At 38.4% G+C, this 27,486-nt stretch overlaps 1 protein-coding gene across 3 annotated transcripts in view; it reads right to left on the bottom strand.

The window, feature by feature from the left end:
• BMP2K (BMP2 inducible kinase) overlaps positions 1-27,120 on the bottom strand; it is a gene marked incomplete at its 5' end in the record, with an annotated part of 126,504 nt that extends 99,384 nt beyond the window's left edge. For all 3 annotated transcript variants that reach the window (XM_082837594.1, XM_082837592.1, XM_082837593.1), the window contains one exon: positions 26,952-27,120. In XM_082837594.1, the coding sequence (XP_082693720.1) occupies positions 26,952-27,120 (169 nt within the window). The remainder of the gene's footprint in view (positions 1-26,951) is intronic.
• Between the last annotated feature and the right edge of the window lie 366 nt (positions 27,121-27,486).

The raw sequence follows: 27,486 nt of genomic DNA, 5'->3' as shown, positions 1-27,486 counted from the left end.
GACTTTATGATGGTGCAAAAGCAATAGGCATTCAGTAAAAACCATACTTCAGATTTTGAACTTTGATCTTTTCCCGAGCTAAGGTTATACAGTAGGACATTCTTTTGTGATGCTGGGCAACAGCAGCGAGTCATAGCTCCCAGTCAGCCCAATGATCACGAGAGTGAACAACTGAAACACTTCCAACCATTCTGTTTCTCACTTTCTGTACAGTATTCCATAAATTACATGAGACATTCAACACTTTATTATAAAATAGGTTTTGTGTTAGATGTTTCTGCCCAACTGTAAGTGGGCAGATGTAATATAAATGTTCTGAGCATGTTTAAGGTAAGGTAGGCTAAGCTATGATGTTTGGTAGGTTAGGGTATTAAATGCGCTTTCAACTTATGATATATTCAACTTACAACGGATTTACTGGGACACAGCCTTGTTGTAAGTCGAGGAAGATCTGTATACTAAAATATACTAAAAATCATTAAATTGTACACTTTAAATTGAATTCTATGATATGTAAATTATATCTCAATAAAGATTTTAAAAATCAGAGTATGTCCAAGGAATTACAATTAGCTCCTTATAGCTGAAGCACAGGTCCCAAACTATGAAGTTATGGGAGATGAGGCATGGTAAAGAGTCAGAAATAATTCTAACCATGGAAGATCACTGCTAAGATCATTGTGCTAAGATGCGTGAACCCTGTCCTGCATAAGATAAAGAAACCATAGAAGAATTTTAAGCAAAGGTTTATATTCATCAGATTTGCATTAGAAAGTAATTCTCTAGTAATTGTATTCCTATACAAGAGCAACCAAGAGAAAAATGGAAAAAATATATCGTTTATGATAGCAACAATATCATCAACAAAAGCACCAAGGAATAAATCAAACAGAAGATATATGAGAGATGTACAAGGTAAATTATAAAACATTAATAAAAGACAAAGAAAACTTAAATAAGTGGAGTTTTCTATATCTATATATTTATGAAAAAGAAGGCTCCATGTTACAAAGTTTCCAATTTCTCATAGATTATTTGATAAACTCAATGTCATTTATATAAAAATTTTAATATCTTAAGTTTTTCTTAAGTTTTTCATGGAATTGGATATGCTGATTCTAAGGCTCACATGAAAGTGCAGAGAATTAATAAGAATAGCTAACAATTTTTTAAAGAAATAAGATAAAGGAATGGGGTTAGTCACTTTACCAATTTTCAAGATTATAAACTCTGATAAGATTATATAATGGCATAAGAACCACAGAATAACAGAGAAAACTCAGAAACAAATCAACTTATATATGAAAGTTATTTTAAAAATTGATAAATGACATCAGAAACACTGCATATATATCATTGGGAAAAGGATAAATTAGTCAATTAGATCTTTATCCCATAACACATCAAATATAAATTTGATGACTTAAAGATATAAATATTAAAAAATTAAACAGTAAAAGTTTTAAAAGGAAAAGGTATGTATGTCTTTGAAGTAGGGAAGAATTTCTTACATTAGATATTTTAAAAACTCAAAAAGATGAAAACTAATAAATTTGACCATATTAAAATTTAAATTACAATTTTTGTTTCTAGCAACATGGGAGGGAGACTACAGATTCATGGTAGACTACCTTCCTAGTACAGTAGTCCTTAAAATGCTGGATATAATAATCTTGGAGGCAGATCAAGAGAATTCCTTGAAACAAAAGGAAACAAGAAGAAAGCATGAATCCATAAGCTGCATTGGAGCCAAAGGCCAACACTGAGAAAGGCAGAAGGCCACAATGGGACCACCACATAAAGCCTAGATCCACAAAGCACTTCACCCTCAATGTAAAATAGAAACCAATCCACCCTGCTAATGATGCTAAAGAGCTATATGCCTCGACCTTAGCCTCAGCTCTGAATGAAGTGGGAGAGTCTCCTGAGACTTTCCAAGCAAAAAAATTCTAAGCCAACAATTTAAAGTAGCTCAGGTGGGTATACCCAGAAGTCTAGTAGAGATAAACTCACATTTTCTCTAGAGGAAGGCACTCAGACCTCAAAAAACTCCAACCGCTGAGATTCTATGGAATATGAGCACAAAACACATATTTTTTAAAAGAAGGAAATCACTGAGCACTCAAGAAACCAGCCACCATGAACAAAAGTTAGAAGGAACAATCAAACTACAAAATGAGACTTGAAAAGATTAAAAAATACTGGAATTACCAAACACAGAATATAAAATAACTATGTTCCACATATTTAAAGAAACAAAATAGGAAACTGAACGTATAAAAAGGGATTAAGAGGTTATCAAAATTGACAGGGACAAAAAAATTGGCCAGGCAATTTTATAACACTGTGCAAATTGAATTTCTAATATGAAAATTACAATAACTGATAACGGTAAACAGTAGATGAAGCACACCTGAAGGAGGAAAACTGGAAGATATATCCAAATGCAACAGAGTGCTGATATATACTAAAATGTAGCACAAAGGGTCAAAGAGAGGTTATGGGAAAGAGAGGTTATGAGACTCGGAGGATATGGTGAAAAGATTCAATATACACCTGTCACCTAAGAGGCATTATTAGAAAGGATATGGTTGAGAATTCTCCAGAAGTGATGAAAGACACGAAGCAGCAGATTCAGAAAACCCAAAAATACTAAAATAAAATAACAGAAAACCATACCTATACCATCACAGTAAAAGAATACAGCACCAAAGAGAAAACATCAAAGCCACCGGTGAGAAAATGCAGATTACCCACAAAGGCAATTAAGAGTGACTACCAACCTCTCAACGATAAAAGCAAGGCAATGAAATGATATCTCCAAAATGCTGAAAGAAAATAACTATCTGCCTAGAATTCTGTATCAAGCAAAAGTCTTTTTAGAATGAAGATGAAATAAAAACTTTTCAGGCTAACAAAATGACCTTTATTAAAGGAACTTTAAAGGAAGAATGTTTCAGAGTAAAGGCAGCTGAGCCTAGATGGAAAGCCTGACATACAAGAAAGAGGATAGCTATTAAACACTGACTAATAAAACAATAAGTGTAATGTCTAATTTGTAGATTAAAGAAAAGTGAAGAGAGATGCAAAATCCTGGACAATAATATCACAAATCAGGAGGAGAGAATGGTGATGTTATATAGGAGTTAGAGCATTCTATGGTTCTCATATTTGTGCAGTAAATAGATACTAACTTTAGTCTTGTGTTAAACAACCACTAAAAAATAGGGGGAATATATATATATATAAAACTTCCAATTAATAGAGGGGGAAAAAATGAAATAAAGGAAAGAGAACCTAATCAGTCAAAAAAAAAGCAAAAAAATAATTTTTAAAGAAGATAATAATTAGCAAGCACTGTTTGAAGAGACTGAAGAGGAGTCAAGGGCAGAAGCAGGAGACAAATTAGAAAGGTATTTCAGTATGAAGAAGAAGGTCTCAAAAGGATACAGGAAGACCATTAATAAGAGGTTAGTGAGATATTAATACACACACCCACACAGCTACTTTAAGAGTCCAGGCAAAAGATAATAAAGGTATTGTATTCATAGAAAGGAGATGACAGACTCATCTCTAGTTTCTCACTTGGGTGACTGACTGGCCTTCCCTTCCAATGAAGACAGAGAAGTTGATTTGGTGAAAAGTTCAGGTATTTTATATTTTAATAGTTTGATATCATGTCTACAACAGAGGCAAGGAGGTGTGTACTACAGAGATAGAGATTTGGGGAATTTATGTTTGTGAATACATTCATCACATAGAGAGACTGTGGGGGAATAAAGGACAGATAAAACATCAACACCAGGCAAAGGAAAACGAGCTCGCTGAGCACTATGGAATGTTCTAACTCCATCTTAACATATTTTGGACAACTGCTACTAGAAAAAAAAATACTAAAAGAAAATTCTTTTTTAAAAACTTTTGAAATACAATGAAAGGTCTACAAAGTTTTTAAAATATATTCATCCTCCAAAATCTTGTTTACAGTTTTAGTATGTATTAGATATTTCTTACATATAAGCAAGGCAATTCAATCTAAAGTCCATTAGCAAATGAATTGTTTCCATTTTTTATTTTAGATATTTACTTTATAATACAAATTATATTTTTATTAAATAAAAATAGCTCTATATCAAAGTTCTGAAGACAGCTGTAGTTCAAGCCTTTCCAATTTAAAACATTAACATGAAATGATCAGAGGAGTAGAAAAACCCATTTTTTTTGACACCTAGAAATTAAATTAAGCTAACTTGACACTAAACAACCTGCACCCATAACTACATTCCAGAATTTGGTTCATTAAAGTAGAATTAAAATCATACATTACAGTCTATGGTTAGCAAACAAAAACCACAAAAAACTGTGTTGCTGAATGTGCATGAGGAAGTTAGGAGGCATGGTAATTCCACCTCATTCAATACAAGTAAGATAAACATTTATTTTAAGTCACAGAAGATATAGAGTGTACTGAACAGGATATGTTAACTCCTCCTGGCACTATCCTTTATCACTACACTAGCCCTAACATGTTGATGCTTATGCAAGCACTTTGTCTAACAATCTCAAGTGTGCCAAGTAAACACAGTGCCTTCTGTAATTACTTCAGAAAGGGAGGAGGGGACTACTGAGAAAAATCGCCACACAGAGCCAAAGTATCAGCAGAGAGCCAGTATCTATTACTTCAAGGCCTGATAGCAAAACCTTGGCACAGAAAACAGATACATATTTAAACATTCTGTGTAAGCCCACTCTACAAGTTTCAAATTGGTTTATCTTGATGTTACTAACACAAGACTCAAACTGAAAGAATAGTTTGTTTAATTCCTCCTTTTTAAAGACAGCTTGAATCTATTTCCTGATTAATTAGGCCTGTCAGGCAGAGTAGAGCATATTTTTTCTCACCAGCCTCTACCATCCCCTGGGCTTAATATTCCATTGTCTAAATCTGCATGTATCCTACTAACAGAAAACCATCCAGTATTATTACCCAACTAACTGCTGTCCAACCACTCGGCCAGCCCCCTGGGTAAATGATGTAAATGACAGTCTGATTTTGGCCTGAGTTGACCAGCAGGGACCTCCAACCACAACAGGGCCACTTTCAGGGCTGAGGGGGAACCATCTCGGCACACCTACAACCCATCTATGCATACTAGTATGACCGCAGCACATCAGTAAGGAAGAATTTGGTCAAACTCTCTGAGAGTCAGAGATAAGACTAAACACAGGGACTTCACCTCCCTGGTGGCTCAGTGGTTAAGAATCCCCTGCCAATGTAGGGGACACAGGTTCGAGCCCTGGTTCGGGAGGATCCCGCATGTTGTGGAGGAACTAAGCCCGTGCGCCACAACTACTGAGCCTGTGCTCTAGAGCCCGCAAGTCACAACTACTGAACCCACGTGTCACAACTACTGAAGCCCACGCACCTACAGCCCGTGCTCCGCAACAAGAGAAGCCACCGCAGTAAGAAGCCCACGAACAACGAAGAGTAGCCCCCGCTCGCCGCAACTAGAGAAAGCCCGTGTGCAGCAACCAAGACCCAACGCAGCCAAAAATAAATAAATTTTTTAAAAAAGAATAGACACAGCCTTACAAACATTTTATGTACCTTTAATAGAAAAGCCAATCATACTGAGAGAAAAATTGTACATAACTCTTTAAATACACACACACACACACACACACACACACACACATATCTGAATCAGCAGCAGAATTTCCTCCCCAAAATCAAGTATCTGTGTATAGGTTAGAAACATAAATTCTCTATATGCTTTTACTTCCCATTATTTTCATGTATATTTTAAGTACCTATAGCCACTATTATCTAAGCTACTAAAACACAGAAGTTTGAATATCATTTTTAAATTGTAAAAATCACAGAAAATCAAGAAATATATTACACGGTAATTTGCCTATCTATACACTCCCTGAAATCTTGTGCAGGATTTGTATGTATGTAAATTTTCCTGAGGAAAGGATCTATATAACTTTCATTAGATTCTCAAAGAAATATGCAATCCAAAAAAAGTTATTTTTTACTACTTCTACTGGCATATGCAGCAAGCATAACTTTTTCCAAATTCTGGCCCTATATATATCCCCTATGAACAGGCTTCTAAGGGTACCTGACCTTTGTTGGCCTCACATTCCTTCTCTGTAAAAATGGAAAGGGTGCTGTTGTCCTGTCCACTTAAGAACTGGTGAACACAGTAAATTTGGCAACGCAGGAGAAAGTTCTCTAGACAACTAGAAGTCTCTATTAAAATATGTCAATATGTAGTAATTTGATAATGTTTATCATTATTTTCATCTGTTAGAACGGTCTATAAAGATATTTAAAATTTCAGACAGAACAAGTAGCATTAAAAAATCAAAACAAGTTTTGTCTTAAAAGCACTGATACCCAGACTTTAGTTCTCTCATTTAGCTTGCAGATCTTTAAGACATGCAGGTTTATATTAGAATATACTTTATTTGACAGAGCATAATAGTAATTATGTGTACATTTGGTTAACAATGACTAAAGTGAAACTCTTGAGTAAAGGATTCCAGATAACCACTGCAACTTCCCTAAAAATACTGCCTACCTGAAGTAATCTGTTCAGAGACAACTGTTAGAAAGTCACACCTTTGAAAGTACACGATCACAGCTTTTCTAAGAACAAATTATTTTCAGAGTGAAATAATTTATAGAAATGGTATAGAAAGAAAGCTAAGGAAAGAAAGAAAACCAGTTATTTCCTCCCCTAGTGAGTATATATATATATATTTCTAAAAATTTCAATATTTCTAAAAATTTTCCCATAAACTGTAAATTACTTAATGCACTGTCCCCTTTGACCTTAAAGGACCTTCATAATAAAGATGAGAGAGACTTTGAAACAGTTTAGGCAAGTTTCTCACATGCACCCAATAGGTACTATGTCCCGTTTTTCTTTGTTTTTCAACCAAAATCTTACAAGATTTCTAGTAATTCTCACATATATGACTTCAATAAAATGGAGAGACATGCTATGTTCCTGGAAAGGAATACTCAATACTGTCAATATGCTAAATCCTAAATTAATATGCAGTTTTTGTGTAATGCCAATCAAAATGCCAACACTGATGAATTATACAGAGTGCTTTATGAAACCTGAAGTTTTCTGGACAGTTCTCTAAACCTAGGATTAAATCTCTGGGATTTAAGTCCAGGAATCTGTTCAATAAGCACCCCAAGTAAAGTTTAAGAACTCTTACATTAGTCCTGCTATCTACTAATGATCAATCTGAAGGTCATTAACAAAGCAGACGTTCATCATGAACTGCTCTGAACACTTCGGAGGGTATTTTTTCTCTCCCTCCTAGGAGACTGGCTAAAGGAGAATGTGACCTGTGGAAATAACAGCACTGGCATCACCTAAAAGCTTGCTGGTAATGCAGAACCTCAGGCCCCACCCCAGACGTGCTGAGTCAGTAGCTGTATTTTAATAAATCCCCAAGTGATTCACATACTTTAGAGTTTGAGAAGCAGTATATTAGAGAATGACTCCCCAAACTTACTTTTAAAAAATTAATACATTTAAAACGAACCAGCTATTCTAGTAAAGAGGAATATTCCTCTCGAACGTCCCTGCTCTGTCACCAGTCCCTAGGACACCTCATCACAACTCCCATTTGTAAGACTGTAATGAAGTCACTATCTTTGACTTTCCTTTCTGTTATTTCTAGTCACATCTTTTACCCTTCCTTATCCTTATTTTCGCTCCTACAGCAGAAAAGTCAGATTTTAGAATTAATGTTTTTTTGTTTTGCTTTGTAGAACTTAAAAAGACTACATATAAACTTAGTTTTCTACTACTCTTATTGTTTTCTCCCTTTCTTACATCTCAAAACTCCTCCATTCACAAATCTGAAGCCTGGGTATTAAGTCTCAATCCTCTCTCACTGATTTCACAACTTCCTGCTCACCAGAATAGCAGGCTTCAAAAGCATCAAATTTTAGCCAATTCTTATATATTGTGGTTAAATTTGTCTTTTCTTCCCAAATTCAGCATTATGCTAACCTCTCCTTGGGACTCCTTGGCCTTACAACTCTTAAGTACAAAAAACCTACACCTTCAACTTTTCCCAGTTTCCCTCAACAACATCTTAATACATCTTAATACTACAATTAAGTATTTAATTGTAGTTAAATTCTACAATTCTACAACCCATCATCTGCTTTCTACAACCATCATCTGCTTTCTTAGCCTACCTTCAACTCTCTCTTCACCCAATTACCATATTCATGCATCTCACCCAAATTGCAATCAACTAACCATGAGACGGGGGTTCTTCCTATGTTCTTTTTTTTCAACAAATTTTAGTATGTGGCTGGGCTAGCCTCTGGAAAACATGATTTTACAAGTCTACAGAGAGAGAAAGACAAAAAAAGTTATTATGTGATATTGTGATGAATGCTATGGGCAATATAACTAACGTACAAAGAGTTGTAATGAAATAATTATGTTTAGAATACCCTCAATCCAGCATTCTCTTTTCACTGAAGCAGGCCCTGAAATTTCACTGTTTCAGGAAGACTTTCTTGATGAGAACAATATAAGCCAAGAATCTATTACATAACAGCATCATGGACCTAACTCAAACTAAACATGCAACCACTTAATTCACATATCCTCCAATTCAGCGGCTTGTTTATATAATCCTGCTATGATTAGCGATTAATGGTTTGCAAGCATCCCATAACTTCATCTTTGGAATGTACTGTCACTTTAACACATGCTTAATATCTTATTTTCAACCTCTATGAATGATCAAGTTAAGAAATTCACTCATTTGGTCAGATTCCAAGCATCAAATGTATGAAATCCCTGACTTAGCAGTGGACTGTGTTCTGACAGCTCCTAAGACTACTCTTTGAGTTTCAAAATATTTTTCCCACAGCAACACTCCTACATGTGATAATTAAGTTCTCAGGTCTACCTGCAGTCTAGTACTAATAGTACTATATAATACCTAGTGTCTCGCTAAAAAAAAAAAAAACATTTCTGTGGGACCATTCATTCAAGGTTCAAACTTGAGCAGCCAAAACTACATCTCACCAAAACCCAAGCACCACAGGTTTCACCCAGCCATTCAAAGTGTGAGAAAGAGATTCCCCCAGATCCAAGCCACAAGCAGTGCCCAAGTAACTACAAGCAGTAACTCAGCAAGTTGTCTACACATTCTACAACACATTCCTAACTTTTCTTTGGTCACATGTCCATTTGAGAATATGATGAGAGTCATAAGCCCTCTCCTAAGAAAAACGCACATGGATGTCTGTGAACCCCAGGTGAAGAACCCCAACTGCAAAGTGTAGGGTGCACACATTGAACTGTACATCATTAAAGACCAGTACTGTCCAATGTATGTCCAATATAGCGAGAGCCACATATGTAATTTTAAATTTTCTAGTAGCTACATTCATTAAAAGGTAAAAACCAGTGAATTTTAGTGATACATTTTATTTAACCAAAAATACCCAAAATACGATTATTTCAACATGCAATCAACATAAAATTAATGAGATCTTTTGCATTCTTTTTTTTTTCCCACATTCAGGCTCTGAAATCCCATGTGTATTTTACATTTATGGTACATTTTAATTCAGACTAGCCGTATTTCAAGTAGCAGTCACATGTGGCTCGTGGCTACTGTATTACACAGTTTTGCTAGACCATACAGTGTATACCCAACAATTCTCAAGCCCTCTGGGCTCAGTATCCCTTTGCAGTCTTAAAAATTATGGAAGACCCCAGACAGCTTTCGTTTATGTGAGTTATATCAATCTGCATTTACCAGATTAGAAATTAAAACAGAATTTTTTAATGTTTATTAATTCATTTAAAATAATAATAAAAATATTACACATCAATATACATGACATTTTGTTAAAAATAGCTGTATTTTTCGAAACAAAAATTTAGAAAGGAGAATGGCAATGCTTTACATTTTGGCAAAGCTCTTTAATATTTGCCTTGATAGAAGACTGCTGGATTCTCATACCTGCTTTTGCGGTAGATCTTCCGTGATGTGGTTTTGGCTGAATGAAGCATATGAAGAAAATCTAGCCTCACACATACATGAAGAGGAAAAGATAAAAGACTATTAAGATAGTCTTTTACAATAACTATGGATATTCTTCTCTGCTATTGTAGCAAAACATAACAGTTAGTGGTTTCTTAAAGGTCACTGCAACGTGGTATCTAAAACCACATCACTGAATTTTTTGCACTGTTACATTAGAAGCCAATGGTCGATCTTGTATTTGTAACATCATGTATTTGGAAAATAACAGTTCACCAAATTTCCCATTACCCTTTTTTAAAAATCATATTTGTTAATATTATCACCTATCTCCTCAGAAAAGCCTTTAAGTGACGGGAAGCTGTCAAGTTCACAATGGCAGATATAAGTTTTCCAAAATTCTTATTTTCTTTTGAAAGCTCAAACTCTATCATTAAAAACAGTTGTTTTCCTTGTAGTGACAGGCTCACTTAATTGAGAAAATGTCTGCCAAATACCCAAATCTAAATAAATAACCATAGTTTGTCAGTCATTCTTGCAAATAAACAGAGTCTTCCATGAAAAAAGCAGCAGGTTCAGGACACAACTCAAACAATCACCTAAGTGCTTTTCTCAATTACACCACTATACTTCATTATACAGCAAGTGCTTTATGTATACTTCCCATTTCTTCACATATTAAAAAGATGCGTACTGGACTTCCCTGGTGGCACAGTGGTTGAGAGTCCGCCTGCCGATGCAGGGGACACGGGTTCGTGCCCCGGTCCGGGAAGATCCCACATGTCGCGGAGCGGCTGGGCCCGTGAGCCATGGCTGCTGAGCCTGAGCGTCCGGAGCCTGTGCTCCGCAACGGGAGAGGCCACGACAGTGAAAGGCCCGCGTACCGCCGGAAAAAAAAAAAAAAAAAAAGATGCGTACTTACGAATGACCAGTAATAACCACATGAAAAGATGTTCAACATCACTTATCTTTAGGAAAATGCAAATCAAAACTGCAATGATACACCACTTCACATCCATTTGGATGGCCATTACAAAATTTAAAAAAGAAAATAGCAAGTGCTGGTGAGGATGAGGAGAAATCGGAACCCTTGTACACTGCTAGTGGGAATTTAAAATGGTGTAGCCACAATGAAAACAGTATGGCATTTCCTCAAAAAATTAAACATAGAATTTTTCACATACTAATCCAGCAATTCTGCTTCTGGGTACATACCAAAAAGAAATGAAAGAAAGGACTTGAGTAGATATTTGTACACTTACATTCGTAGCAGCATTATTCACCATAGCCAAAAACAACCGAAATGTGTCCACCGATGGATAACTAAACAAAATGCTATATATACATACAAAGGACTATTACTCAGACTTAAAAAAGAAATTCTGATACATGCTACAACATGGATGAATCTTGAAGACATTATACTAAATGAAATAAGCCAATCACAAATGGACAAATATTGTAAGATTCCAATTATATGAGGTACTTAGAACAGTCAAATTCAGAGGGACAGAAAGTAGAATAGTGGTTACCAGGGGCTGGGGAAAAGGAGGAATGAGGAGTTAGCGATTAATGGATACTGAGTTTCAATTTGGGAAGATGAAGAAGTTCTGGAGATGGATAGTGGTGATGGTGGCATAACAATGTGAATGTACTTAATGCCACTGAACTGTAAACTTAAAAATGGTTAAAATGGTAAATTTTATGTTATGTGTATTTTACCACAAGCAGGGGGAAAAAAAAGACATGGACTCAAGAGCCAAGATTGAGAAAAGACTTTTTACTGCTTCATCAAGGACGTTAAGAAAAACTGGCTTTAAAACAACAACAACAACAACAAAAAAAAAAATGAGTGCATGTGACAGTGAAGAATACAATGACTACTAATACATTTTGGTGCCAACTGCGTAGATTTGTCTTAAAGCAGCTTTAACCCCCACCACTGCTTTTGAACCATCAGTGCAAATGCCAGTACAGTGTAAAAGGCAATTACGTCTTAGAAGTACCACGAAAATAATTTTGACCTGATAGACCCCCTCAAAGGGTCTGGGGGATCACTCCCCCTGGGGCCCACAAACCACACTTTGAGAACCATTACTGAAGCCTATTTTTTCAGAAAAGTCAATGACAGAAAGAAAGAGACATGAAAAGACCACAAAAAAGCTTTATTTTCATTTTTGTTTGTCTTTTAAGATGAGAAAAACAGGTTGATATGCTGAATAGATATAGTAAGTAATAAGGAACAAGTAGAACACAGAAGAAAAATCAGATAACTAATGGAGAAAAAAGAGGAGGGAAAAGATAATCAGGGGGTGTAGTCTCTAAAGTTGGAAGTAAAGGAGAGACAGATACTAGAGGTAGATGGGGGGTGGCAGGGGTTATACTTTGGCTTATAAAAAAGCTCTAAGTCCTGGGGATATAATGTGACTACAGTTAATAATACTATATGTATATTTGAAAGTTGCCAAGAGAGTAGATCTTGAAAGGTCTCATCAGAAGAAAAAAATTCTGTAACTATGTGTAGTGATGTTAGCTAGACTTATTGTGGTGATCATTTCACAGTATATATAAATATGGACTTATTATGTTGTATATCTGAAACTAATATAATCTTATATGTCAATTATATCTCAATTTAAAAAAAAACTCTCTACTTAGAAAAATAGACATTAAATAAATGCTTCTTGATAATGATGGTGATAGTCCCATAGTTTAATAAAAAATATTAAGAAATTTTCTTTTGGTATTTTTAAATCATAGATCAAGGACCATTCCATTCTAACTTTTCACTTGCATGTGTATAAAAATATGCCACACATATCACAGAAGTAATGTTGTGTCATTTTTAAGAAAATTTTTATGGTGTCACATGAATTTATTTCCTGCAAAAACTCAGAAGTGTAGTACTCCAGGCTTAAGTCAGATGCATATGTGCTATGATCTAAAACAAAACTTGAAAGAACCTGTGTCTTTTTATTTTGAATAAATGTAACACAAACTGATTAAGTGAAATACAAAAGGGGATTTGATATTACAGCACATCATACGCTAAGCTTTAAAGTTCCCATAACCTTGAACTAGGAACAGAAGGAAGTAGGGGATAAGAAGTCAGCTATTTCTCTTCTCTTCACTTTCCTCCCTACCAGGAGTTCCCAGATACTGCTACGCTAGGTTCAAATGAAGAAGCTAAAGTAATGTGATTTTATGTTACTTACTTCACAGTTCACAAACACATTATTTCACTTAGGACTGAATCTTTCTAGACTGAGACAACAAACTAATTTGGGGGAAGTTGCAATTTTAAACCTTTTCATATTAATCCTGACATCTTAAACAACTGCAACACATAGTTTGATGGCCTCAGCAAGGAGCACAGTGGAAAAACTTTAACTCAAAAATGTTTGAGTCCACCTCAGACTCCTCAGGTACCCATTAATACTCCAGCTGCTTCCAGAATATTAAAAGTCCCCTGGACCCTTAAGCCTGCTTGAAGTCCCACTCCACTCAAAGGCCAATGCTTGAATGTGCGCAAGAGCCAATTAAGAAGGGCACATGGTAGAAAAAGTGCTAAATTAAAGTCCTGAGACCTAAATTCTGCCCTCCACAACCAGCACTAACAGTGTAACTTTGGTTCATCCCTTACTCTATTTTTTCATAGTTAAATAAGGCACTGAAATTGGATAATTGCTACAATTACGGGAGATATAACGGCGCAGCAGCATTTTAAAAGAAAGACTGCTAGTCCAGCAACACCAACTCCAGTTAATAGACTACTGGGGATCCTCTCTGAAGGAAGCTGAGAAGGTCTTTGCCTTAACTCAGATTCTTGTACACCACCCACCATCCCTATCCCTTTATTTAGTCCTCCAAAAAGCAAAACTCAATAGAATTGACCTCAGTTTGTTTTTTTTTTTTGCGGTACGCGGCCCTCTCACTGTTGTGGCCTCTCCCGTTGCGGAACACAGGCTTCGGACGCACAGGCTCAGCGGCCATGGCTCACGGGCCCAGCCGCTCCACAGCACGTGGGATCCTCCCGGACCGGGGCACAAACCCGTGTCCCCTGCATCAGCAGGCGGACTCCCAACCACTGCGCCACCAGGGAAGTCCCAGAATACACATAATGGCCCACCATAACCTTTTAAAATACACGTAGCCTTTATTAAGAAAGACAGCCACTATTCTAAAGTGAGAACAAATTTGAACCTTAACTCTGTAAATAGGAGTTTCTCACGCTAGAAATTTATAGGACAACAAAATGGTTACATCCAACTTTGAACATGATGGATTCATACAGCACCTTGCAAACTCACTTCTAACATTCCTTACAGACAGGATACTATGCGCAAAATGCCATACACAAACACATGTTTGTTCAATCCACGTATTTGCAACATTTCTTAAATTCCCATTTCAGTGAGCTGAAAAACATAAACCTGTAACAGCTAGTTCACCGGGTTTTAAAAATATATAACTATCAATTTGGATCGAGATCCTTAGAATTGTAAAAATAATATTTTGCTAAAAGATGAAAAATTAACAAAGATTTAACAATCTGGTTAACTCTTCACTAGGATTTGAACTAGGCTAGTTGGTAAACAAACAAACAAAAACCTCTTTAGGTCTATATTACTGCAGTACAACACTAGTTAACTATCTTACAAACTTCTGTCATTGATCACAAAAGAGACTATTAAAAGCCTAAGCACAGGGACTTCCCTGGTGGCACAGTGGCTAAGGATCCGCCTGCCAATGCAGCGGACATGGGATCGAGCCCTGGTCCAAGAAGATCCCACATGCCACAGAGCAACTAAGCCCATGCACCACAACTACTGGGCCTGTGCTCTAGAGCCTGCGAGCCACAACTACTGAGCCCGCATGCCACAACTACTGAAGCCTCCATGCCTAGAGCTCACACTCCATAACAAGAGAGGCCACCCAATGAGAAGCCCGCGCACCACAATGGAGAGTGGCCCCCGCTCACTGCAACCAAAGCCCGCGCACAGAATGAAGACCCAACGCAGCCATAAATTAAATAATTAATTTTTTTTAAAAAAAGCCTAAGCACAGCTAAGCACATACTCATCCTACTTCTGGAAAAATAACTCAAAACACACGTCCTACTGATCATGACTCAGTGGCATCATTTTTTTGTACACAAAGAATAGATAGGCCATTAACATTCAGTAGGAAAGGCTCTGTTATGCAGGCCAGAGAATGAAGAAGTGGATCATGACCAGTGATGCATAATCCCACTCCCTAGAAAAATAGTCCTGACAACACTCATTAAGTAAAATATTTTACTGTATTATGTGTAAGTCATTTTTGTATTAATATCTTAATGATTCCAGAATGAATATTAAAATTTAGACTAACCACTGACCATCTCATTCAAAAGACAATACTTAAGTATGTAAAAAGCTCCAGCCAGCCTAAACAATGGCCCAAGCACAAAAAAATTAAGGAAAATAAGTAAATACAGCAATTAGGCAAGCAAAGGAGTGTGCTGAAAACCTCTCTTCCAGGAAACCAAAGAAGAAATAGAAGAATGTTGAGGGTGATAATGATTAGTTACTAAGAAAACTGCATAAAGACTTGGTAGCATGCTACCCTCTGATCTGTTACACTAAAGGCTACAAATTTCCTAATCTAAAAAAAAAAAATTCAGTGTTTCTCTACCTAGAAAATGATCACTTCTGATATCACAGACTAGTCAGAGGGGTTTCCCAAAGTAATGATCATATGTTCCTTCACACAGAGCATTAAGGAGATGAGACCCCCCCCTTCTTGCTAATCTCTCATTCTCTTAGATTCTGGCTGTCACATTAAACCTTGGTACTTATCAGCCACTCAAGAGAAAGCCATAGCCACTTGATCATTTCCAACATTATTACTTTCTTAAGATTAGCTACTCAGAGCACATACTTTAGGCCTCTTCAGCTTGCTCTCTCTGTCCCACAGTAGTAGCTTTCTTAAAGATGCCATGGGTCAAGGGAACTTAGGCTGGAATATTTCTGAGAGTCATACCTAATAAAAAGAGCAATGCAGTATGCACAAAACAAAGATGTACTGTTCCTGTAATCATAACAAAAATAAAACAAGCTAGAAATCCGAAAATAAATCTGGTTGTATTTTTTTCATCCATCTAGATAATACTGTACCTACATTATCATCAAATATATCTACTTATTTTAATTTCTATAAAGGGACACAACTTGAAAAACAGGGCCAATCTGCTCCTAAGTATCAACTGAACAGCAGGATATGTCAAATCCAATTGACAAATATGTCAATTGTTTTACAGTAAATTTTTTTTTTTTTTTTTTTTTTTTGCATTACGTGGGCCTCTCACTGTTGTGGCCTCTCCCGTTGCGGAGCACAGGCTCCAGACGCGCAGGCTCAGTGGCCACGGCTCACGGGCCCAGCCACTCCGCGGCACGTGGGATCTTCCCGTACCAGGGCACGAACCCATGTCCCCTGCATCAGCAGGTGGACTCTCAACCACTGCGCCACCAGGGAAGCCCTACAGTAAATTTTTACTGGCCTTCTGACTGCTGTTCAGTTCAAAAACTCAATCTCTTACAAATGTACTGAATACCTATCATGAGTACAGCACTGCAAGAGATATAAGATGAACATAAGCCAAACCTTAAAGGAGCTTTTAATCTTGCAGTAGAAGAAACTTTTTATTAGACATTTTCTTGAAATAGAACAAAGCTGTGTAAAATAAGTGCAATATGAGCAAGAGTTGCTACACAGGGCACCAAAGGAAGGCATAATTACACTCATTTGGTTGTGAACAGGGTTTCATGGAAAAGTAAAGATTGCAAATAACTAACTGTATTTTAAATGTATTCTGCAAGATCCAATTTCAACAGGATTGGGGAGGCAGGTGTCTGCATTCTAAGCAAATGTAACAACATAAGCTGAAAAACAAGCATGAGAAAGCATCAGAGAAGTGCAGAAGATATCAAGTACATATGCAATAGTGATATACACCTAGGGTTGGAGTGAGAGATTAAGGCTGGAGAGGGGCTTGGGGTCACATTACAGAGGACCTTGAATCCCAGACTAATGAGTCTGCATTTCACTTGGTTAGGCAAATAAGAGGGTGACATATTCAGAAGCCCACTTCAGAGAGAATAAATTTGAAGGAATACAAGTGTTGATTTGGTGAGTAAAGAGCCTAAAAGGGGAGGGATAGTCCACATAAGAACATACTTCTGTAAGAAGTATTAGGGACCCAAACTAGAGCTGACAGCACTACAAACAAAAGTAACGTTCCTCACACATATCATGGTTAAATTTTCTATCCGTAAACTCACTCAGATAAAGTATAACCATACCCTTCCTCATGTATTCTTTACAAATAAAAACTTGAAAAACAAGAAAGTGTCTTTACTTCCAGATACCCTAAAATACATATATTATAAATGAGTCACCTGGAGAACACAAGTTACTAAAATGACAAAAGCAGCAACTATGGCCGTACATCCTTTGAAATTAAATAGTACTCTGAAATGCCACACAATTTTATTTGAGCACCCATCCCCTACCTTAAGGCTACCACATAAGACAACTTCTTATTAAAGACTTTTTCCCAATGATTAAGAAATAATTTTATACCGTGGAATAAAAAATAAATTGCTACCCTATATTGAAGTTTGCCCAAAAACTCAAACGCATGATAATCAAACACAATCCTTTCATTACAGTCTCAATCCTAAAACTGTTCATCATTATCCCTCCTTTCTCATGCTCCTCTCTTATCAGCAGAAGTAAAATTCAGTTATATAGACAGAATCAGAGAATGCTAAAATGAAAAAGGATGTTACAGGTTCATCTTTACCCACTTCATTTTTTTTCCTTGAGGAAACTGAGGTCAAAATGTCACAATGTGTGGACAATGCCTTTTGCACATGGATGTTCTTTACTTTCTATTTATAATGTCAAAAACTGGAAATAAGTTCAACAAAAAATTGTATTGGAATGGTAGACTATGGTATATTGATGATTCTGAAAAATTCTGATTTTGAATAACTTTAATTATATGTAAATGTTCACAATACTACAAAAAAAAAAAAGATCCCACATGCAGCAGAGCAACTAAGCCCGTGCACCACAATTACTGAGCCCATGCACCCTCAACTACTGAAGCCTGCACACCTAGAGCTCGGCAACAAGAGAAGCCAGAAGCCACCACAATGAGAAGCCTGTGCGCAACAAAAGTAGCCCCCGCTCGCCGCAACTAGAGAAAGTCCACACACAGCAACAAAGACCCAATGCAGCCAAAAAACATTAAAAAATTTTAATTAAAAAATAAAGTAAATGCAAAAAAGTTAAAAAAAAATGTCACAATGTGAGTTAGTGGCATTAACTGGGATTAGCAGCTGGCCCGACTCCAAGTTTTGCCTTTTTTTTTTTAATAGTTTCCTCCAAGAAGGCATCATTTCAAAATTTAATATAATGTTACAATAGGAAAACTAGTAACGACAATTTTTTCACATTTTTAAAATAATATCCATTGCAAAGTGCCTCTCCAAAGGTTACGTCCCAAACTATGCCCTTAATGTTACTGGAATTCTAAGACAAACCCAAAATTCCAAAAACAAAATCCCTCTGTGGAAAGGCCCAACAACCACTTTCCTCCAGAGTTTTGAAACTTAGCATAAATGTGCTGACTGAGCTCATTTGTAAAGATGATACACACAGACAGAGAATCTCCAAATTAACTAAGTGCCCAACTATTTAAATCGGCTCAGTCATTAACCACTCAGTGTCCCAACTGAGTCCCCTAAAAATAGTGGCTTGTGGGTACATAAATGGTTCACCAGATGGATGCAGGATAAAAAATCAGGGAATGAGCAGTCTCAAGCCTTTGCTGATGAAACCTTATGCAGCACTGAAATTGCCACTCAGACTCTTAATGTCAGAATTCCAGATCAAGGTTTTAATCATTTTGATAGCTACCAAACGTGTTCTAATAAATGTGTATGTTCTACTTTAAGCTTTGACCAAAAAAAAAAAAAAAAGGAGAGAAGGGGTGAAAGAGAACCCCAGACAATACACAAGATTAGTTCCTTAGTACTAACAACATCAATTTTCTATTTATCCCTCCTGCAGACTCCATAATGGAAAGATACTAGCAAGTATTCATTTATTTCCATTATTTTTAAAATAACCAAAGACAACTTTTCCAATTTGCTCAGCACTAACCACACAAAGTTGACTACAGCTAAAAGCAAAGAAATTTGACATACCAGTGCAATTTAGCCCCTTTATTGGAGATAAATGTATAGTTTCCACTACATACTTTTGAAGTGTTGAAAATTGGGAATTATTTTAGTGTCAGTATCTTGTCCTTGAATAAAACTGCCACCTCGGGCTTCCCTGGTGGCGCAGTGGTTGAGAGTCCGCCTGCTGATGCAGGGGACATGGGTTTGTGCCCCGGTCCAGGAAGATCCCACATGCCGCGGAGCAGCTGGGCCCGTGAGCCATGGCCGCTGAGCTTGGGCGTCCGGAGCCTGTCCGCAACGGGAGAGACCACAGCAGTGAGAGGCCCGCGTATTGCAAAAAAAAAAAAAAAAAACTGCCACCTCTAGAGAAAACATATCAGCAGACAATCAAATTTACATCTTAGGCGCTATCCCTACAATGATAACATAAACAACCCAAAAGAGAAGCATCTGTTAATAAGAGTCTACGTAATATCCTTTGCTGCAAATTACTTTCATATTATTGTGAAAGCATATGCTACTATCAAGGTCAAAATTCTATATAGCTGATTCAAACATAAAAATTACATGTGACTGAATGCCGTATAATAATTATCTAATCAAAATGATTCAGATTTTTTACAAACACAAATGTGAAACTTATTTCAGGATAAATGTAATACCTAATCTAAAAGCAAGTTACTACAACGCCAGAATCAGATTTCACTGAAAGCTTGTAACTAAATCTGAACCTAAAACTAACCCATATTGATTGAGAGATTTGGCATGCACTGTTAGGTACTGTCACAAATTATCTTGTCAATATCACACATTACCTATTGACCTTCATAATAGGTATTAACTACGAATTACAGAAAAGGAAACAACGTTTCCTGATAGTTTAATTCAACAACAACAAAAAATTCCTGGACAGGAAGTAAGGATACAGAGATAAATAAATAAGACCCTGTCCTCAAAAAGCTCTCCATCCAAAAAAGGCTGTCAAAATCAACTGTAGAATATAAAACAATTTCACAACTGCACGTAAAAATACTTTTCTTTTAACTCACCACCTTTGCTAAATAAAGAAAAATATAATGTCAATAGAGAAAGATGACTTAAAGGGGCAGCCACATTATTCTTTCTTTGTTGTTTCAAGAAAGCTAATTTAAACAACACTTTGCCTTAAACAAACTTTGTCTTGAAACTTTGTCTTCACCAAAGTAGAAAATTCAGGGTCCCCAGACGTAAGCAGAAGACCTTTGAGGGGACAAGAACTAAAGAGCCCTCCACTGGTGCTTCTTAATTTGCAAATTAGGTCTTAAATTCTATTAAAGAATTCTGGTTAAAAAAAAAAGTCAAAAATCATTTCCTTTGAAAAGTATTTGAATGTCCATCATACAGTGAGGCAATTTTTATGACACAAAAAGCAATTAATACAGAGTCCTTTCAGCCTCAAGAATTTTACTATCTGCTGGGGCCTTGAGACAGGAACAATAATTAACCACCCTAGTGTTTCCAAGTGCTTACATAATTGTATCTCAAGACAAAAGATTAAATGTGATAAGGGGAAAAAAGCAAACAGCTACAAATGTCCACAGGAAGAAGGGAGTGATCATAGCCAGCAGTTAGGAAGCTAGGATTAGACAGTCACAAGCAGAGTGAAAGGCAAACAGAAGATTCAATCACAGAGCAAGGAGGAGAGGAGCACACTGTGGCTGGAGCAAAAAGCATTACTAGTAAATAACCACAGCTAAGATTCAGAAGGTAGGTGAACGACTGAGCATGGACAATCATGAATGCCTGGCCAAAAAAATGTGACCGGGGCTTCCCTGGTGGCGCAGTGGTTGAGAGTCCGCCTGCCGATGCAGGGGACAAGCGTTCGTGCCCCGGTCCGGGAAGATCCCACATGCCGTGGAGCGGCTGGGCCCGTGAGCCATGGCCGCTGAGCCTGTGCGTCCGGAGCCTGTGCTCCGCAATGGGAGAGGCCACAACAGTGAGAGGCCCGTGTACCGCAAAAAAAAAAAAAAAGTGACCAAGTAAGATGACTTCTCAGCAACACAACTGTTCCCTCCCTCCCCTTCACTCCTGAGTTTCAAGGCATCGGATTCTCCTGGTATTCCTTTGCCTCTCTGGCAGCTCCTTTTTAGTCTTTTCAGTCTTTGCCTACTCTAAATTGCCAGTTCTCAAGGCACTGTTCCTGGAGCAGCAGTATCTGCATTGATGAGCAAGTTGGTAAAAATGCAAATTACGGGCTCCGCCCAGAAATACAAAATCAAACTTTGGAGGTCAGGCTCTGCAATCTGTGTTTTGCCAAGCCCTAGCAAGCCCTCCAAATAAATGATTCTGGTAAACTCTAATGTCTGAGACCAATGTTCCACAGGTGTCCTTCATGAGAGCCTTCCCCTTCTCATTCTACACCCTCTCCCTACAGCAATCCTCTCCCGGGCTTAAAATAACAGCCAAATGCTCACCAATCAGAAGTATGTGTCTCTAAGTCCAAACACCTTTGCTGAGTACTGGACAATATATTCAACTTCTCACTTGACATGTACTTCCCCTCTCAGATATCTCAACTAAACATGTCTGGAATTACTGGATATCCTCCCAACACCCCCAAACCTGTTCCTTCTCTACTCTTCCCCATCTCAATAAATAGCACCTCCTTCATCCAAGAAGTACATAAGCAAGTCATTCTTCACACTTCCTACAACACCCACCTCCATCCAATCCACAACCAGGTCTTCCCATTCAAGCATTAGTAACATTAGGCTCCATCCCCACTGCCATCATCTTAACTAACCTAATTTGTATACCTCTTAAACAGTCTCTATAGAGCAAACACCATGATCTTACGAAAATACAAATCAGAGCGTGTCACGGCCCTAATTTAAATCCTTCAGTAGCTTCCCATTGCATTTTCAGACAAAATCTAAAATCCCCAACATGGCATACAAAGACCTGGATCCTGGTCCTCTCCAAAACCACCTTGGGTCCTTCTTCCATGTGATTCATTCATGATAGTCCATAGCTCTGGACATAATTCACTTCCTGAAACTCTTCCCCACATAGGAATTTCTCTCTTTATGACATACTCCATACCACGCCACCTTCATACCTCTGCCTTTACTTAACTCTCCTCATACTTCAGAGTTCTGCTAAAATGTCAAAAAAAAAACAAGCCTTCCTTCATCCTCCAATACAAATTGAATCAGTTATTCTCTCATGAAACCCTATGTTTTCTTCTCATGACAATTATCAAAATTGTTAACTACATTAACCTGATTAATTCTGTTTAATATTTATCTTCTACACTAGACTGTAAGTTCCATAATGCCAGAGAAATACCTGTTTTGTTCTCTGCTGTATAAATAGCACCTAGTACAGAGCCTGGCATTTAAAAAAAAAAGGCATTTAATAGTTAGGGAATAGTAACAGTTGCTGATATCTTTACTAAATCCTCCGCTCTGCTTTGTTATCTCTCAAGAACTTTTACTTCCATGTTACTGGGTAGCCACAGATAATTCCTGCAAATGAGATACCATGCTTAAAGATTCTTACTGATTTATCCTGCAAGGTCAGATGTACCTTACTACCTTCCTGTAAAATTAACAATAAGAATTGACACCTAGCCCAAATTCACCCTACTCTAAGCAGTTAACTCTGAGAGCTACTGAGCTACTTTTACAGAACTCTAGTAAATTCCTGGCCTCCAATTACTGACAGTGCCAACAACCCCCATGCCCATGTCAGAAAGTCCTATGCATCCAATCATATTCAAAATACCACTCCTGGGCTTCCCTGGCGGCGCAGTGGTTGAGAGTCCGCCTGCCGATGCAGGGGACGCGGGTTCGTGCCCCGGTCCGGGAGGATCCCACGTGCCGCGGAGCGGCTGGGCCCGTGCGCCATGGCCGCTGAGCCTGCGCGTCCGGAGCCTGTGCTCCGCAGCGGAGAGGCCACAGCGGTGAGAGGTCCGCGTACCGCAAAAAAAAAAAAATTTTTAAAATACCACTCCTATCCAGTCCCATAACCTCATGATTAGACTATGTTAACAGATTTTGGATGGTGTCCTGCTCTCTACGCTCGCCATAAGTCCACTTTTCACCAAAGACACTTAGGGGAAAAACTCTCCTACTTGACAACCCACTCTTCCCATTATCAATCAATATTAAATTCTTCTGACTAGCACTGAAGGTATACAGAGGTATATGATCCAAAAGCAGTCCTACGTTTTAGTAAAAACTTGGACGGTTACATTGAATTATATGTGCTTGACAATTTGACACTGTTTCAAGCTAAAATTCACGTATAGCTCTACCTCATTTCTACAGCCCGATGCTGAAATTCCACTCCTGAAACTAAATTGTTTTCGAGGAAAACCATAAAAATGGCCCATTGTGATATCCTCTCAACTTTGAGCAAGAACTAAAAAGGTGCAAGTTGTCAGTATTTTCAAACATCTATATACTTAACTAGAAAGAGATTATGATACAAAGTGTATAATATTTCAGAAAGGAAACTACACCAATAGTTTAGTTATAACATACAACATAAGTATATTCCTGAGAATGTGGGTTTTTTAAATATATATAATATATAAAACATGTATGTGCATGTAAATATATACATACATACACATACCTATACATACATACATATACAGATGATCCTCATTATTTGGAGAGTTCATATTTGTGAAGTTGCTTACTTGCTAAAATTTATTTGTATCCCCGAAATCAATAAAATATCCCAATATCAATACAATGGCACTTTCATAGTTATTTGCAGACATGCGCATAGTGGTGAAAATTTTGAGTAAGCCAGCTGGAATCAACAAGGTATTGCTCTGCCTTGTTTCAGCTCTCACTGCTATAAACAAGGGTCTTTTTCAAGGTCTATGTAGTGTCATGTTTTTCTCATTTTTGTGTTTTTTATTGGTGATTTTGTTGTTTAAAATAGCCCCCAAGCATAGAGCCAAAGTGTTGTCCATCTAGCGTTTCTTAGTGCAAGAAGGCTATGATGTCCCTTACAGAGAAAATCTGTGTATTCACTAAGCTTCATTTAGGCATGAGTTACAGTACTGTTGACCATTAGTTCAATGTTAACAAGTCAACAGTATATATTAAACAAGGTGTCTTTAAACAGAAACACACATAAAACAAGGTTATACAGTGACTGGTTGACAAAACTACTGTAAACACAGGCTTGCGGTACCCTGACACTATTTCCCCTAGGAACAATGATTCAGTATTTGCTAAATCACTGGTCACAGCGACTTTATAGAACGTGACTACTGTGAATAATGAGAATCAAGTATGTATTTGAAGAGGGGGGCGGCAGCACTCACACCAGGTTTATTGAAGACTCAAAGACACTGCAGAGGTCATTCTGAGCAAGCTGCCTGTATTTGCAGTAGCATGGCAAAAACACCTCAGGACACAGCATCTACAGGGTCTTGCCTCTATTTAAACAACACTGACACAAAGCAAAAATGTAAAATCAACTAAGTTTGTTTTTTGATCTGTCTTTGCTTCTACCCTTTTCCCACTCAATGGTACACCTCTCCCCAATTCAGGTACTCTAAACTCTACAGTAACGCCTTTTCACAAGCACTTGCCCTAATCTTACAATTGGGCAAATGTATCTGTAAATTACTGAATGATCATTCTTGAATGTAAACCACGTTTGTGCTTAAACATCTGATCTAAATTGTAGCATTACTTATTTGGAAAGAAGAGATGATATTAAGCATATGAAATAACAATACGTTGTCAGGATCAAAAAGTAAACCGAATATAGATAATTTCGGTTGTGTGCATGCTGAAATAGAAGAAATACACAAGGAACAAAGCCTAGGCCTCAGCCTTCCCTCTGGGGTGTTGGGTTGGGGAAGCGCCATCTTCCAAAAGAGTTTGTTCAACGCTTGCTTCCTCCTAGCACTTGATTACGGATTTTTCCAAGAGAAATGACAAATTTATGGCAAAAGTAAGTGGAACACTCTAACAGTGACATTAGTGACTGAAACATTTTTTTAATTTGTGTGTGTGTGTGCTTGAGCACTCCCCTTTTGAAATTCATTTGTATTTGCATCTTCCAAAATTACTTCTTTTTTATTGAAAATGGTTTGCTCAGGGTAATGACAGGACATGCATGGAGCAGCGGTAGAAGCTACCAAAGTCTAACTTGATGAAATGTCAATGATTTCTTATTAAGTAAAAGACCCATCTGGGATTTAGTGAAATGAAGTGAGTAATATTATTCAAGCCACCCTGCAGTTATTACAACAATTCAAAAACAGAAGTACAGCATGTGAGTTAACAGCCATGTCTTCTTAAAACCTATAGCTTAATCTACGACTCAAACACTTGAAGTTAACGTATAATAAAGAACTAGGAACTTTTACAGCATGGTAAATCCGTCTATCAACACCAATTACCATACATACATTCATTATTTGACAAGTTAAAGATCCTCCTCCCACCTAAGGTTCAGCTAGGCTCATTATTAGGGGCAATGGCTTGCAAAACAATGACATCCATCCTGAATAATTCAAGATTTCTTTCTCTTTAGAATATTGTATAGACAAAAATCTTCAGGTTTTTCTTTTGTACTAATTTGCTATTGTTTATGGCATTTCAAAAAACACAAGTGGAATCTCAGTCTACCGTCTCCAAACCACATCAACTGACCCTCAGAGAACCAAAACTACTGTCTTTGATTTCTTCTCTCTTAATCTTGAAACTTAGAAGGGCAAATTATCAACAAATTATTTCTTGAGAAATTTTTAAGTATTTTTGTAATGTCATTCTGCAGTTAAAAACTCAAAAGTCAGTGAAGCATGCAATGAAACAAGAGTATTTCTTACAAGCCAATTATAAAAGAAATACAAAACTAAAAGTGTAGGATTTTTTTTTCAATGGAGCAAACTTTTTTGTAAGCAGACTCTCAACTGTTGACATAGTCTGATAAAGATAATGAAGGATCGAACACAAAACTTCTCAAGTGAAAGTTAACCTGCTTTCATATCGTCTTTTAAAGTCTTATCAAACAAGACACACCGAAAGGGTGTGACTAGCACCCTGCATGATAGAGAAGATTCTAAAAAACAAAGATAAGTGGACTTCAAGTTTACCTGCTCCCCCAAAGCAACCTACTCACTGAATTTGGGGCAAAGTATCACCTCCATCACGCGCACGCACAGAAATAAATTGTTTTTCAACTGATGACTGAGCAGCAGCAAACCCAGGCTGAACACTCGGGGCTGCAGAGTCCTGTGCCCTGCGTCGCGAGTGGTGAGGCCAACGCTTGACACCCCCCTGAGCCACAGCGGGTAAGAGCCCCAGTCCTGCTCGATCTGACCCTTTAATGAGTCACTGGTCCAATCATGACACCGCAGCACTCGCTAAGACGGTTCCTATTTATTTCTTTGCGTCAAGAAGCACTGAAAATGACAAACTCGTACTGAAAGAACTGTGCACAGGTCAGAGTTGCCGGCGGCGAGAAAAGCCGACTTACGAGCGAGAGCCCGAGCTACTCTAAAAGCCCCCGCTGGCCAAGCAGAGGAGGCAGAAGGGGTTAGAGTGAGCCGGGAAGGCGAGGAGACAAGCGGGCGAGGACCTGGAGAAGCTACCGCCACACCCCAGCCCTCCCTCACCTGCCGGCCCGAGCCTCCCCGGGCGCCCGTACCTTCGGCCAGTGACTCCTCCAGGGTGACCTGGTAACGGCCGACCGCGAACACCCGGACCCCCACGGACGAGCTACCAGAGCCGGCCCCGGCCCCGCCGGCCCCGCCACCCGCCGCTCCACCGCCGCCGCCGCCGCCCTCCGACTTGGGCATTCGAGAGAACTTCTTCATGGTCCCGCCGGCGCGCTGGAGGGCGCGGGGCGCGCGCAAGGGCGAGCGAGAGGGTGAGGTGCCCGGTCCGACAGGCGGCCGGGCGTCCGCGAGGGGTCGCCGCCCCTCGCTCGTCCGAGCGTCCGAGAGCGCTACGGCCTGCCGAGCCTCACATTCCGCGCGCGCCGAGCGCACAGCCCCGGCCCCGCCGCCCGCTCCGCGGCTCCGCTGCAGCTGCCGGGCTCCCGCAGAGGGCGGCGAGGAGGGCGGGGACAGGGCGGGGCGCGAGGGGGCGGGCCCGAGTGCGAGGGCGACGCGGCCGCCACCGCCAGTGTCCCGGGCGCCCTAGAAGCCGCACCAGGACGGACTGCGAGCCCCGGAGGAGGG

This window comes from Leucopleurus acutus (assembly GCF_964270905.1).
Source record: "Leucopleurus acutus genome assembly, chromosome: 4".
NCBI classification, from domain to species: domain Eukaryota; kingdom Metazoa; phylum Chordata; class Mammalia; order Artiodactyla; family Delphinidae; genus Leucopleurus; species Leucopleurus acutus.
The sequence above is the reverse complement of the archived record's forward strand: the minus strand, read 5'-3'. Positions and strand labels throughout refer to the sequence as shown.